Source organism: Mus musculus, chromosome 10 (genome assembly GCF_000001635.26).
Source record: "Mus musculus strain C57BL/6J chromosome 10, GRCm38.p6 C57BL/6J".
In the NCBI taxonomy this organism is placed as follows: domain Eukaryota; kingdom Metazoa; phylum Chordata; class Mammalia; order Rodentia; family Muridae; genus Mus; species Mus musculus.
The window spans coordinates 12,398,024-12,414,201 of NC_000076.6; the positions used below are offsets into that span (position 1 = coordinate 12,398,024).

General features: G+C 41.2%; 1 protein-coding gene across 17 annotated transcripts in view; it reads right to left on the reverse strand.

Moving 5' to 3' along the window:
• Positions 1-16,178, reverse strand: part of Utrn (utrophin) — a 487,702-nt gene that overhangs the window by 15,837 nt on the left and 455,687 nt on the right. For all 17 annotated transcript variants that reach the window (XM_006512710.4, XM_011243167.3, XM_030245066.1 and 14 more), the window contains 5 exons: positions 15,913-15,978; positions 8,413-8,571; positions 7,831-8,071; positions 4,860-4,968; positions 3,288-3,380 (listed from right to left, as the gene is read on the reverse strand). In XM_006512710.4, coding sequence (XP_006512773.1) covers positions 3,288-3,380; positions 4,860-4,968; positions 7,831-8,071; positions 8,413-8,571; positions 15,913-15,978 — 668 coding nt within the window. The remainder of the gene's footprint in view (positions 1-3,287; positions 3,381-4,859; positions 4,969-7,830; positions 8,072-8,412; positions 8,572-15,912; positions 15,979-16,178) is intronic.

Sequence of the window (16,178 nt, forward strand, 5' to 3'; positions counted from 1 at the left end):
ACCCCATCTGAAAAGAAAGACAGTTAGGCTTCTCTCTTAAATAATGGATATGTAATAGTCAAACCCTAGACAGAAGTCAAAGCCATTTTGCCTTCCTATCTCTTTTAATCAAATAAAACATTATAGGCGGTTCCTGGAACAAGCTGTGTATTTTAAAAGAAAATTAGGTAATCATTGTGCTTTTGTTAAGTCTTGAGTTTTTGATGGATGCCATTCAAGCCTGACAAATGCAGGCTGATCACAGCAGAAACACAAGGTAAGTTAACAATAAGTCTAAAAGCATTACTTCTAGCAGAAAAAGAAAGAAAGAAAGAAAGAAAGAAAGAAAGAAAGAAAGAAAGAAAGAAAGAAAGCTCAATTTACTATTAATATTCCACATATTTGAACAAACTATAAGCAGACTATATTATGCCAACAAAGAAACAGTTATAGTCATTAGAATTTTCTACTACATGACTGGATAACTGTCAACACAAATTAAATTCAATTCTTTAATTGTTAGGGTAAGATGGCGATGCCTGTGTCTCTGCTTTGAGATTCAATGTCATTTTAAGAGGTCATAATTCAAAGATGCTACCATTGCTAACTGCAATATTGATTCAAAATGCAAGGGTTTTAAAAGTCTTTACACACAACAGCATATAAGACACAATATAAAAAATAAGCTAACAGAGCTATTCATGCTATTAGGATTTATGAATACAGACACTCATTTTAATTCCAAAATTGCCATGAGTGAAATTCATTTGTAGCCATGCAATTTGTTTAATCCACAAAGGATCAAAAGTCAAGATTAACATGCAGCTCAGCCCATCCATCACACACTGGCTACAAGCAATTTGAACATTCTCCTTCTCTATAGAAACTCAAGAGATTGTTTAGGCAATGAGAGCATGCCAATCCTATTTAGTTAGATAAACTTCCAAAGGTGATCAGGAAGCTTGGGAGTTGCAGACTCTCGATAAAATATTTGCTAACTGAGCAATTTAAATGGAACATTAAAGCTAATGAATCCTGCAAAACCTTTCTAAGTGCTAGCTGGGAAATTTTCAACCATTATATTTCTCTAGCTAGAAACATGACTGTCCCTGTAAACCACTGACAACATCAATCTGGAAGTCTGTGTTAGGTACCAGGTCTGTACCATGCACTAATTGATTCTGTACAATTTGAAATGATTTAGTAATCCTAGGTAAAATTCTGAGGTATGCATTAATTTTGTAAACAAGACAATGGAGTTCTTTTTTTTTTTTTCTAGATTGGAAAGCATTTTTTTTACCTTGAAGATTTTTATATTTGCCAGAGAAACATATGAATATAAATAATGAAAAGGAACAAACAATGCCATTTTCAGAAGTAAGAACACATAGTCTGTGGATCCCACAGGACTCTAAAATGTACTATGTACCATTTCTTATTTAAGAGGTGCCTGGATTCTTCATTATAACAAATGACTAGGAGTGCTCATGTATAGAAAATCTCAACATTATAAACACTGGTAGATATACACACTGCCAGAGAATGCCAACAGTTTTCCTCTTAAGGAACTGCAAGCCTCTTTAAATAACCCAGTGAGCGCCAAGGATGATGTCACAGGTAAAGAGGTCTCAATGCAAGGGAAGGGTTTAGCCACTGCAGTGTGGTCTCCATAGAGACTAAGCCTCTTCTCAGGAACCAATCACCGTGAGTGGTTCAACTCAATGGGAATTTTATCCTTGTATCAGGGGTCAGGGCATGAGGTAGCAACAGTTACCTTTGAAGATTAGGTGTTATACAGTTATAGTTTTTCCATTATATTCTATTTTAAGCAAGGCATAGATGAACATTTTAAAAATCAAATATACATATCAGAATATGCCTTAGGAAAGATTTAGAAGTGCTTTAGAAAAAAAGACTCGTAAAAGAAAAATCCTGAACTTGAAGCACATTTCCATTATAGAAACTATGCATTTTATATTTTTATATTTATTACAAAGCGTAGATTTAAGCATATCTCACACTCTGATTTCACTGCCAACAGAGTTTTAAATTGAAAAGGTCCAACATTAAATTTAAATAAAAACTTCTAAACAGAATTCCACTTACAGAATTTGCTCTTTAGTGATGAATACATTTAGGTGGCAGTTCAGCTAAAAAGTATTAGTGTTTAGAAACTTTAATTCTGAAACTCTAATTCATAAAACATGATAGTTTTTCTAGCCATTGGGTACTACATAAGCCAGAACAAAAACTTCTGAGATGAAATTCAACCTTTAACTTCAATTACTGTAACAGATTTAACATGTTTATCAATTACACCAACAATTGATGAATCTCTTTCTCCTGACTTAGATTTGTCTAGGGAGCTGACAGAAAACAGTAAACCAAAAAACAGAGACTTCCACAAAACTGTAGTTTACTGATTGACTGGTTTTAACATCCATTTGAGAGGCCCCACCCCCAAATGATAAGTGACCCTTTCATGCTCCTTAAAAGTATTTGAAACTGTCACAATCCAGTGGTGAGTCTGTGTCTATGGACTCTGTGGACAGCTCCTGAGTAGAGAGACCACAGAGGTCTCTGAGGTGAGAGTGCAGCAGAATCTCAAGGGTGGCAAGATGCCAGGAGAGAAACCACTTAAAAAATTCAATCGATTAAAATCATTATGTAATTTCCCCTGGGATTTGGACTGCTCTCATTGGGCGATTTTTTTTGGCTCCTGGCTGTTCATATGGAGACTTCAGACTCATAATTTGTGACCCTGTGAATCATCTGGTTTTCACACAATGATTATTTTATTCCCTGAAGGGAAAAAAAAAAGAATTCTTTTAAAGGAGAGGGGAGGCCAGAAATAATTGCTTTCTGTGCCTGACTACGAAGACATGTGGAGATATATCTCAAGGAACGTAGAAAGTTACCTTAGAAAAGCTGTGTTCATCCTAGATTGGCATGCCGTTCAAGGCTCTTCTTTGAAGTAACACAAGTTTCTTATAGCCTGCACTTAACCCAAGTTATATTCTAAAAGCAGACATTGTGCTAATGGACTCTATTTAGTCGCTTTTGAGGCCTGTGGGAAAATCTCCAAGGCCGGGATCATACCATCAGTGGACCTCAGAATCTCTCTGCCATCTGAATGGGGCTTCACTTTCTCTGTCAACACATATGTCTGTGTTATTTCAAAACAGCCTGCAATCTTGTCTCTAACATTGGCTTTGCTGTCGTCCGAAAGAAGACAAGAGAGTTGCAAGTGGGGAAGGAGGAAGGACAGGACAGGCACACCACGGGGGCATAAAGGTGTTACTACTCACAGCTGCAAGAGGGAAACGTGCTGTTGATCTGCTCCATCACGTCCGTGAGGTCCGTGCTAGTGTCGTGAGGTGGGGCCAGCAGGTCCTCAGATGCTGAGACAAAACACGGAGGAAGGAGGGAGCTTAGAATCAATGTCCATCCTTCTACCAAAGAACCGCTTGCAGGCAAAAAATACCGTAACCAGCCCCAAAATAGGAACAGGATATGAACTGTCATTGAAAAGAACAACTTCTGGGGGAACAGAAGCATCTGTATTCATTTGACATGTCATACATGCAAGCATGTGCACACACACACACACACACAAAGCATACAGGAACGATACAGTGCGCGCACACACACACACACACACATACACACACACACACACACACACACACACACAAAGCATACAGGAACGATACATAGATCTTTATAAAAACATAGGGGGAACATTCTACCACTGAGCAACATCCTTAGCTCCAGCAGTAGACTTTTATATAGTTAAAAATGTATCATATGTTTATGTGGATAAATTTATATACTAAGAGAAAATATGAAAGTGAAAAATAAGTAGCAGTGAATTTGACGCTAGTGTGCTAGCTGAAAAATCCATTATTTTGCACATAAAATATTCTAGCAATTTCTTTCTTTTCCATTTTGGAGCTTTTATCACAGTCTATTTTGTCTTGCTTTATATTATCTCGATATGTATTTTATTCTATGATTGAAACTACAATAGTGTTTTTAACAGCATAACAGTGAGGTGACACTGTCACTGATGGTGTTGGTGGCACTTCTGCTGTAGAGCATAGGTGGAGCAATGTCCACAGAGACTAGGATGGATAAGGTAGAGAAGACCACGTTGCAGGCTACTCTTCAGCATTAGGTTCTGCATGTACATGAATGTAAAAGTTGTAGAGAAACATATATGCAAACGACCAGTCTTGGGGCTGAAGAGACGGCTCAGTAGGTAAGAGAGCCTCCTGCGTTGGGTATGAGACCGAGCCTGGATTCCAGAGTCCAACTAAAAAGCTGGCTGTGATGATGTGTGCCCGTAACCCTTAGTAACGAGGGGGGAGGGAGCTGAGACAGAAGGACTGCTGAGGCTTCCTGCCCATCCTATCCCAGGTCAGTGAGGGAACTTATCTCAAAGCAATCACGTGGAGGATGAGAGCCGGGCACCGGATGTCCTCCTCTGGCTCTTGGAGCATCTTCACACATACATGAACATACACTACATGCACATGTGTGCACACACACACACACACACAAGTGTACACACATACATGTACACATGAGCACACACACAAATATTCTCAAAGCAAAATAAAAGTCTTGCTTATTTCAAATGAAAGGAGAAATTTTTCATCTTTCACCAAAATTGAATCCACTCCTACACATTTTATAAACAAGCACATTATGACTAAAGTGTTTTTTTATTATTAAAATGGATCTACATTCATTTCAGACTAAAGAGAATAATGTTCTATGCTCCAGAGCACACAGACGTAAGAATGCTAGCAACCAAACACCAAAACCATAAAAACTCCAGCCTAGTCCAAATTCAACTGTGCTTCAGTGACACTTACCTGCCTGGTGGAACTGTGGGCCTGGGTCAGTGTCAAGTGAGTAGCTCAATGCAGAATGCTGTGGGGAAGCCCAGGGGGAGACACCATTGATGCGGGAGTCAGAGTCAGGCTGCAATCACATGGGATGTTAGAGTAAGAAAGATGCCTGCAACCTAGAAAGGACAGTATTCCTCCCCCACCTCCAGCCCCTGCCATGGTCCTTGGGCAATTTCAGCCTAGGTTATGGCCCGAACACTTCTCCTGAGACCCAAATGCTTGCTCCATGTTTGTGCTTTGAAGAACTTCTTCTTACACCACAGAATTTCTTTATGTCTGCCATTTTCATCTCCCAAATTTTACATTATTTTTACACCAATGTAGTAAACTTAGAAGTAATTTGGGTTCATCTTTCAGAAAGTGCCATTGTACTTTGAAAATGGCAAATGTACTAACTTTCAATAGCTCCCCTCAGAGGCGATATAGAGAGAGAGTGCTTTTATCCCCCTGGATTTTGGATTCAGCAGCTTGAATTCAAAGTCCAACTTGGAGCACTAAGAATCAGTACAATTCTAGGCAAACTACAGAAACTTTTGTGTTAGATGCTGTGTACAAACTGTTTTAGCATTAACACCTTAGTGTGGATGAAGAACCCGGAGGAAGAGATGCTAAATAAAGCTTTATGGGCCATAGCCGCGGCATAGAATTTTGCCAGGAAAGTGATAAATGAGTCTTTCCAAAGCCATTTGCCCAGTCCGACACAGGGCGAACCCTCCATGATAACTCCCGTGCATATCTTTGTGCTACCGAAGGGCATGCTGATAAGTACGTGGTCAAAATAGAAAGCAGGATCTATAATATGAGAATGTAGAAATTCCTCTTTGATGTAGATTTTCCATTAAATCCCTATTAGTTGATGTCTGGTAGTTTTCCCTGTTTATATTGAGTTAAAATTTCCATCTACTTCTGGCACGCACACTAAATCGTTATGAAGAGATAAGAGCTCCACAGCCTTGGATATTCTGAGCCACTTAGACATCAGCTAGTTCCAAAAACATTACTGTGTAATTGTGAAGGCCTATGAGCCACTAGGTCCTTGGTCTAATGGGATGGCAGGGGGGAGGTTGGAAGAATGAGTCCAGGAACCTTTTCTTTCCTCCCAAGAGCATCAAAAAGGTATACAGCACGCAAGGGCTTCGAGCAGAGCTTGTGTGATGGTTCCAAGTGGACGCTAAACTGTGGACATCAACAGTTGATGATTCGCAACCTTCCTAGTGCTGTGACCATTTACTACAGTTCCTCGTGTCATGGTAACCTCAACCTTAAAACTATCTCCGTTGCTACTTCATAACTGCGATTTTGCTACCATTATCACTCATAGTGCGAGTATCTGATATGCAGGATATCTTACATACAACCCCTGCAGAAGAGCCATCCAATGCCTCCAAAGAGGTTGTGACCCACAGGCTCAGAACTGCCGCTCTAAGAGATCACACAAGGAAACTTATGCTGTACTAAGGTACTACGTGGGAACTTCAAATTCACTCTACAAGCAACACCCGCCCCTGCCAATATATGTGACACTGAGGATAGGATCAAGCAAACAGTCTGAGGTCTTAACAGAAAGCCAAGTTTTGACTCACTTAGCAAGCCATTATTTTCCAAAGATGGAGAATTTTCAGTCTTTTAAGTAAATGATTCACACAGTTATATCAAAGAAACTCTATGATGACAGAGAGAGAGAGAGAGAAAAGCAAGTGGCCAAAGGAGGGAAAGGGATCAACTGTCCACTATGTTGGTAATGCAAAAATTATAATGCTTTCAAGATTCCTGACAAGATAAAAAGACCCTGGTGGCAACTAAGCCAAGACAGCTTTCGTAAACGTAAGCAAATCCCCGGAGAAATGGTTTTCTTTAATGCAGTACAGCACATGTGGGAAAGGGCATCTCTGTTAGGATGTCACAGGACGCCACCCCACACAGGCTGGAGAAAAAGGCAACCGTGCTAGGACTGCTGGTGCCAGTCAGGAAATATTATGTGGGGAAATCAACATTATATCTGTCTGCAGCAAAGGTGTTCTCCCTGTTAGCTCTGCGAGCTGACTGCCCTCTTCTAGTTAAGTTAGTCAAACTATTAACTCTCTGCCTGTGGCTCCTTGCCACGTTGTTTCTTCCCCCTCACAGAGGGGCAGAAGCAGAAAGGCAGAAGCCACAAACCAAAGGATGGTAGTTTCTCAAAACTGTCAGTTATTAGCCAGTATTTAATCATAAAAGAAAGGTGCCAGTATTAAAAACGGTCCCAATATTATAAAAAGGAAAGCAAGAGAAAACAAGGAGGGAGAGAGGGAGGGAGGGAGGGAGGGAGGGAGGAAGGGGCCGGGGAAGGGGAGGAGGGTAAGAGACGCCATCTCTGTTAAAGGTGTGCATCCATCTCTGTTAAAGGTGTGCATCATTTCATACTCATCAGAAACATACGTTTTCCTCAAAATGAAAATTGTACTGCTTGTTGTCAAGAAAGTTTCCAAGTCACTGCTATAGCAGAGCATCCCCCGTGTAAGAAATGACAGTGGCAAACTAGCAGCCACCTGTTCCTCTGCTTCCTTTTGCTGTTGTCGTCGTTGTTTTACAGACAGTGATTTCTGAGGTACCTTCTTAGTCCTAGTTCTCTGGAAGAAAGTGTTAGATTGAAGATTGTAGGTCACCTGCTGTCCCTATTCTCTGTGGAATCTTTCCTGATGAAAGTCAGGCTCGTGGCTACCACAGGATTCTGGTTTTTTTTTAAAGTCAAACTGTTCTAAGGTGATATTTTAGTACAAAAGAAGAAAGAATTTCTATGAGTCAGATAGGAAAACAGACAATTTTGTATCAGTGGAGATTCCACTCATACACAGAATTAACTGTGTTGCTCATGAATTGACGGGTCCAGGCTTCAGTGAGGTGGGTGGGTGGGTGGGTGGGTCCTGTGGAGGTGCTGCACAGGAATCCACACCCCTACCTGCTCCAGGAGCTGTCTGAGGCGGTGCAGCTGAGACTCCAGCTGTTTATTGTGATCTTCCAAAATTTGCATCCTCGCCTCCAGCCGCCCTTTGTGCTGCCGCAGGAGTTTAGCTTCTGCTATAAGTTCTGAGTCCTCAGATGTGTGGTGAGGAGATACGATGGAGTCTGGAGGGGAGCCCACAGGGAGACCCCTTCTTAGGTGCTGCTCCTTCAGCTGCTCATACTCCACCTGCAGATTTCTAATATGGAAAGGGAAAAATATAAAATTAACCAGAATTATTATCAGATAATTATCTCCCCCAAACTGCCTGGGAACTCCAAATTTAGTTTGATACTCTTCATCTCATAGAAAAACATTTATTAGCACGAAGAGCTAGGAGGGAGAAAATGGGCTTCAAGCAAGAGTTTTTCCAGGATCCATCATTAAATCACAGATGCACGAGGCCCTACCCACATCCCAGCCTGCTAATGTCCTCTCAAACTTGGACCTCATTGTGATGTCTTAGATAACATCTCTGAAAAGACAGAAGGAAGGGAAGGGGAGCGAGTAGTGTATTTTCTTCTCCCGGGTCTAGCTCACCTTTGCTCTTCCTCCAAGTCAGCAATGATCCGCTCCAGTTCCCCACGCTCTTCCCTCTCCACGGACTTCAGGATCTGAGCTGGACTCTGCGGCTGACTCACAGGTGACTCCCCGCCCAGGGTCTGGCAGTACTGCTGGATGAGGGCATGCTCATCCTCCCTAGAGACAAGGAAGATGCCCATCAGCTCACATCTGGGTGCTGAGATCTCAGAGCACACAAGAAATAAAACCTGTGACGCCTGGACCGGTGGCTGGACCAGGCTGCTTCGGAACTCTGTGTCTCCATGGCCATCCTTTGAAACTCGAGCTGGATGCTGGAGTTCATGCTACAGTGCTTGTGTAGGATGAGCTCAACATATCAAAACTCTCATGCCACAATTTGTTATTCTCACAATCCCCAGAGAGCCATTCCACTCAACAGAAAAAAAAAAAAAAAGGCACATCCATGCCTATAAATAAGAGTAATAAGTTGCTATAAATCAGGCTTAATGGGGTGCACCCAACCTATGACCATAAGCCGCATGCAGCTCAGGAGAGCTTGAAATGTAGTCCACCACATTTTTAGATAAGAACATGTTACAAATATCAATGGGTTGGACATACCTAGAAGCAGTTAACATAAAAGTTAAAGATGATATAGGCAAGCATATTGCCCACTGACTACCAAAACAGTGGACTAAAAGATCACAGCACCAAGAATGACTGATCTTTTGATTTGGCTATAACCAGTTTTCCTATGTTTGATAACCCAAAGGATTTACAACGTATTTCTATTTAAATAACAGCATAAACACAATTGTACATATTTATAAAATAGCAGTAGCTATTTTACTTGGTGTCATCATAACTAATTTTTAGGATCAATATCCTGCATTAAATCATTAATTACATTTAATTCATTGAAGTTCTTCATCCAATGATCTGTTACTGAACTAGACACATCGACAGTAGTGTTGATGCATGACTGTCAGCAGCAGAAGAGTGAAGGGAGACAAGGCCAAATATGTCTGTGGTAATGAAAAAGCTTTCCAGCTGGGCTGGAATCTCTGTTCTTCCTTTGTGAGGCAGATCTAGTTGGATGTCCTCAGGAAGGTATGACTGTCACATCCATCTCCTGGCTCAGGAGATTTCAGAGCCCTCTAGCATACTGGACATGGCCTGGTTTGATAGTTTTTGTCAAGAGGGGAAATAAAGGATAAGGCATCAGGAAAATAAGACATAACTGATGTGTTCACCAGAGTTGAAAATGGAGCTGTCCTATGGCTGAGCCTTCAGTATAAGCTGTGCAGCTGTACGGTTCTCTCAGCATCTTTCGCTGTAGCCCTGGATCAGACTCTGTGCTAAAACAGCCAAGGAGAGCCTGGCAGTCTGGGAACTTTATTGTTCCACCTGGACCTTAAAACCCCTTTGCTCTTGTGCAGTACTGGATACTGGGCAAGCACTCTGATTCTTATGTGTGATAGAAAATCCATCCTTGGCATATCACACTTTTGTTCTGATAGTCAGGGGTCTGAAATTGCATCTATGATTTAGTGTGTTCTTAGAAAAAAATGTGTTTCAGGCAAAGAGATCAGAGAGAGAGGGAGAGGGAGAGGGAGAGGGAGAGGGAGAGGGAGAGGGAGAGGGAGAGGGAGAGGGAGAGGGAGAGGGAGAGGGAGAGGGAGAGGGAGAGGGAGAGGGAGAGGGAGAGGGAGAGGGAGAGGGAGAAATTCTTGGTGACTTAATGGGCCTCCTTCCTGCATTGAGCACTCTCACTTTCCTTCCTTCACAGACACACACAAACACACAGACACAGACACACACACACAGACACACACACATATGAGAGAGTGTGACTGTATATCAAAAATAAAACTCATGTACTTTGGCTAAGCTTAAAGCCTAACTTAACTTCCCTCCCTCCTGACAAATGTGGCCTTTTTAAAGAGGGTCTTTTGAAGGTTGTTTACAATGATGGTGGAAAATAAAAATACAGCAGGTAGATGACACAAAAGATAGAATTGGCCATGACGTCATCTCACCTTTCATAGTAAATGCAAGATCTCTAGAGGGAACAAAAGAAGTCGCATGATGTCCTGAGGGTTCAAAGGATGAGAAGAGCAGGAAAGTTGATATACGACCCCTGCACAGCAGCTAAAACTTCTAGGCTACTCTAGTGGCTTGGATATGTTTGGCTCATGGGAAGCACACTATTAGGAGTGCTGATGCCACTGTGTGTGGGGACTTTAAGGGCTCCTAGCACTCAAGCTCTGCCCAGTATAGGAGAGAGTTCTCTCCTGGTAGCCTTTGGATCAAGATACAGAATTCTCAACATCTTCTTTATAATCCTGTCTGCCTGGATGTTGCCATGCTTCCTGCTATGATGATAATGAACTGAACCTCTGAACCTGTAAGGCAGCCCCAATTAAATGTGTTCCTGTATAAAAGTTGCCATGGGCATGGTGTCTCGTCACAGTGACGAAACCCTAAGACAGCTACCCACACAGAAGAATGAAACAGAGCTCTGGCAAGGAAAATGACTCTACAAGTGAAAGTGGTTGCCCCAAGCCAGATCACTGGAGTTTGCTCTCCCGGAGCCACAAGGTGGAAGGAGAGAACTAACTTCCATAAGTTGCCCTCTGACCTTCATGTGTATGAAACTCACATGCACACACACACACACACACACACACACACACACACAAGTTCATGATCAGTAGCCTAGACATAAGTACTTGAAGAGGCAGAAGCAGAGATGAAGCCCTGACGCCCTGTGATGAATAAATCCATAGCCTGAGACACGAGTTAGAGACTGTGTATCATGGGTGGTGGTTCCACTCTGAGATCAAGTGGAAAATAAGGCAGTAGGAAAAGATGTGAGTCCAAGATGCATCGAGGACAGAACAGATGGGCAAGGTGTAAGGATGGAGGGCACACACACTAAAGCAACTGCAAAATGAGAGCACAGCAGAACATACTGCAAATATTCCCTTTCAGGCTGAAACACACCTAAGCAAGCAACTAAACAATGGGATATCCAAGAAAGCGGAAAATGTGTTATGTCAGTAAATGTTCTATGTTTTAAGGATAAAACACCATGAGTAATCCACTAAAAATCAAAGCAAAATGAGCAGTCATTTACAAAGGAAAGAAAAGCTTGGGCCCCTCCTGTCCCAGATACCTAAGATTCAATGACAAGGGGGTGATGTGTGGAATCCTACCTCAGTCATTCGCATCAGATTGACGCAGATTTAGTTATTGAAATAAATAAAAGGCAAGTCAAATTAGTTATATAATGCCTGTGGATACTATCCCTAAAAAACTCAAAGTCAATACCTTAAAAAGGATAAATCATAAGAATCTTCTGAATAAAAATCATGTACCCCCAAAATAGCCTGAATTATCTTATGGCTAGGACTGGCCACAGATTTGGACTAGAGCCCCTGCGATTGGGAGATAGCAGAGATCATTTATTCCCTAAGAACATTTGTGTAGACACTTGGGCCTGGGGACTAGGTGCTTCGTAATAACATAAACCACACTTTTGGTTTCAAATGTTGGGCTGGCAAGATGGCCCAAGTGGTAAGAGTACTTGCTCATGTCCTAGGTTCCAACATCTGCAAGCTACACGGTGGAAGAAAAGATTAGCCTCCTGTAAGTTGTCTTCTGGTCTCTGTACACATGCAAGTATGCATATGCACACACAACTGAGAAATTTTTTTTTTTTAATCTGGGCACTGGGAAACCACTTGAACTTCTCTATTTGGGAAGCATTTTGTTGTCAGTATTAATGTAAATTCGCCTCCTTTGTGAACTTGATGTACAGGGCGTTGTAATAATTATCATGGCCACTAACTACATTGTTTGTTATGGTGTCTGGAAGAGAATTAAGGTCATTTCTGTAAAATGAAAAATAGAATAATTTACATGTAGCATAAAATCTTGGCCTTAAATATTTTCATAGATTATTAGCCTTAAAGGTTAAATACAAAAATAGATCTGTTCTAGTGTTTAATTGTGTATAATAAAAACCAAGAGCACCCTCATTATGCAGATGATACATCATGCACCAGATTAGGGCTATTAAACATCAATAGTGTGCATCATGCTGAAATAGAAAGTTTTTTTAAATGTAGCCTGTATCAAGAGGTATCATTAGATGCAATATAATTATACTGTATGTGATACATATAGTAAATACTATCTACATTACAAAATTAGTACCTGTCACATGATGAAAGAGCTGTGATTCCCTTGATGAACTTTAAAACCAATGCTCTATTCCAGCTTTCAGATTTACAAATGGTAATGTTGAGGTAGACCATGACCAAGCCCCAACTTCAGTCCACATAAAACAGCATCACCCAAAGGCAGAAAGTGGATGGAGTGAGAAGCTGGTTAACGGCCTCAGGGACTGCTGTCTAAGGGTCTCTCTGAGTCTTGCCCCTCCTGAAGATGTATTTGAATAACTTCCTACGAAGATACTGAGAAGCCTTAAAACTAATGCCCCAACAGATCATCTGGAGTCTGGCTTTCAGAGAAATAGGGGAGTACTTGGGACTGGATTATGTAGGGGTCAATTTTGGGAAACTGGTATATATGATACATGAATGCTCAATACACAGTGAAGGTTCATGGAGGGGAGTACTTGGAGAGGGGACAGGGAATTGTTTCCATGATCCTACTTGAAGGATGAAAGCCACCTCCAACTACAGGTATGTTGGCTATAGCTGAAGGCACAAAACCCAAATAAACAAAAAACAACCCAAAACCAAATATTGGTGAATGATCTTTGCTAGCTCTGTGGTTGGAGGTCTCCCATGGTGAGCAAGCTCACCCTTCAATAGTGTGTGCAGAAGATGCGGAAGATACACAGCTGCATACCCCCCCACCCCCCGACTAAACATCACCCAGGGGCAGCGAGAGTACAATGAGGTAAAAGGAGCTGGAAGCACATGCTTGTCACCAGAACACTTTACAGGGTGAGACGGAAGATTGGAAATCTGAGGCCAGCATGTGGCACATAGTAAAACCCTGTCTATAAAAGAGGGAGGAAAATAAAAACAAACAAACAATAAAATAACAGCAACAAAACACAATAAGAACAAAAACAGGGCTGGTGGGTTCTGAGCACTCTCTCCTAAAACTAAACTTAATTTACTTATCAATGCACATACATGAGAGAATACACAGACTGGAATAGGGCTCTGCCAAACAGGCCACATACGTCCTGAGTGTAACAGCTGCCTCTCACAAGTGGCTCCATCACTTCACTACCGTCTAGGAATAAAATGAATATCTGTTGAATGAATCACCACACCAAAGGTCTCTGTGTTAAATCTGTTGAGCTGCTAATCATCTGGATAACTTCTCCGTTCTGACACATTCGCGAGAAAACTAAAGGACAGTGCACATTGTATTTCCTATGTTCTGCCCACATAGAAAGGAACACAAATGTTCTGAAGAAGTTAGATTTTTATCATAACTATTATTTTTCAGTTCATTAAATTCCCTGCTGCTTTTAACACTGGTGAGGTGAGGACTAGCCTGATTTAAGAGATATTTAAGCAACTTAATTACTTTATATGAAACACTTACTGTTAGGTTATATATGAAAGAGCAGGGCAAATATTTTATTATCTTGAGCTGAAGTGGTTTCTGGTTCATAACACCTGAATAATAATGCCTCAGCCATGACTTATGATGCCTAAGATGCCAAACTTTTGATATTTAAAATAGAAAAAAGTTCCCAAGAGCTTCTACTTATAAGCTTAATGATAAATGAAATATGAAACAGACTTAAGGGAGTCATTCTTTATCAGTGTTCTTAGCAATGATTATCAACCTGAGGGTCACAACCCCTTTGGGAGTCCAGTGACTCTTTCACAAGGGTCACATAGCAAATATTTGCACTATGATCCAATCAGTAGCAAAATTACATTTATGAAGTAGCAATGAATGCTACTTCACCACAACACGAGGAAGTGTCTAAAGGATCACAGCATTAGGAAAGGTGAGAACCACTGGCTTGAGGTATTATTCTACTTGGCTTTCTTCCGTCTTTGTGAGTGAGAACATGTGCACACTATATTCTAGAGCTTCTCAGGTTCTCCTGGGCTCCCTGACTGGTCAAAACCATAGTGAGCCTACAAGTCACATCAACTTGAAACTATACAAGCCTTTTTACACATCATCTCATAAAAAAACAAGGTCAAAACAAGTCCCAAAGAGAAAAGATCTATTACAACATTAACATCAGAGAGGAAGCGTTTGCCAAGAGCATTCCACAGCCAAGCTTAAGATGTACAAATAAGGAAATGAGATATAAAATATCTAGCTCCGAAGCTATTTCTAAAAGATATTATAAGTCAATGAAGCTTTCCCCACTTCCTGATAAAATAAAATATTTGTAAGGGAGTTATTTTTCAGTGAATGGCAGAATGAGTCTGTCCAAGCATGTGTGGAGGGCACTGTTAACAGCAGAGACTATGAAGAAAATGTTAGAACGCACAGGAGAGAGGAAGTTACAAAAGTGTGTTGATCCTGGATGTGCATTTGTAAAACTATCAATAAATTTGTAAAACTATCAATACTATGGGTGCGAGAGACGGCTAGGTTGGTAAAACACTAGCCAGGGAGCCAATGAGGACCTGAGTCCAGATCCCAGCTCTGATGTACAAGTGGGGTGTGGTAGCACACATCTCTAGTTGAGGGAATTGGATAGGGGTGGGGGTGGGGGGTGGAGAGAGACAGAGCTTATAGGGTGGCCAAATAAATGAGATCCATTTTCATTGAGAAACTTTGTCTCAAATAAATAAATAGGAGAAAATTGATAAAGATATCTAATATTTATCCCTGTCCTCCACATACATGTGCAACCATATGAACCTACGTATATATGTGTACATACCCACATAAATACAAACATAAAACATATAAATATCCACAAAAATACATATCAATATTATATAATTATGCAGCAATCTGATTATTCTAAAGCAGATAAGTTGATTCCTAAGTAAATAAACATGCTTCATTTACACTAACATGGCTTTAAAAGTTAAAATGTGCATAGACTAATATGAAACACACATCAGTTTGGATTGGGATAACAACTCAGATGCCATGATCTATGAAGATTAATCCTGAGACCATAATACAAGGAGGCAAGGTTAGTCAGCCAAGAACCTCCCACATTCCAGAACCAGGTTCCTTCCTGCCTTCCATGGCCCAGTCATCACCAATAGGACACGTTTCCACCATCACATACCCTCCCAGTGTATGTGCTCCATATCCCCTCTAAAGCCCACCATCATGACCTGGCCCATCTCTCTGTTGTTCCATCCCTCCTCGGAGGCAGCCTTCTACATCTCCTCACTTCCCCAGTAAATCTTTTCTATGAGGTCTGTTGCATGGTGTGGTGTCTGTGGCCTTCCTTGGCCCCAATCTCTGAGATACTCTTTCACAACCCCAACTATTTCAGTTGGCCTCTTGGGCAGACTCAATGCACGATGCACTTACACGCTTCCTGTTGTAGAGCTGCTATCAGTTAGGAAGGACCCGTTTGTCCTTTCCATCTGGGCCAGTCTGGAAACACAAAAACGAGAAGATGACATTACACGGCTGCAACTGGAACAGTCCTCCAGAAGCACCCTTGCTGGCTTTTAAATCTATATTATGACCTAACAGAAAATAGTCCAGATCTCACTCAGTGGTGGAATTAAAACCATCTGTACTGGTGAGCTGAAATTTGATTGCCATTCACTTTGGGCCTGTAGGCGGTATAC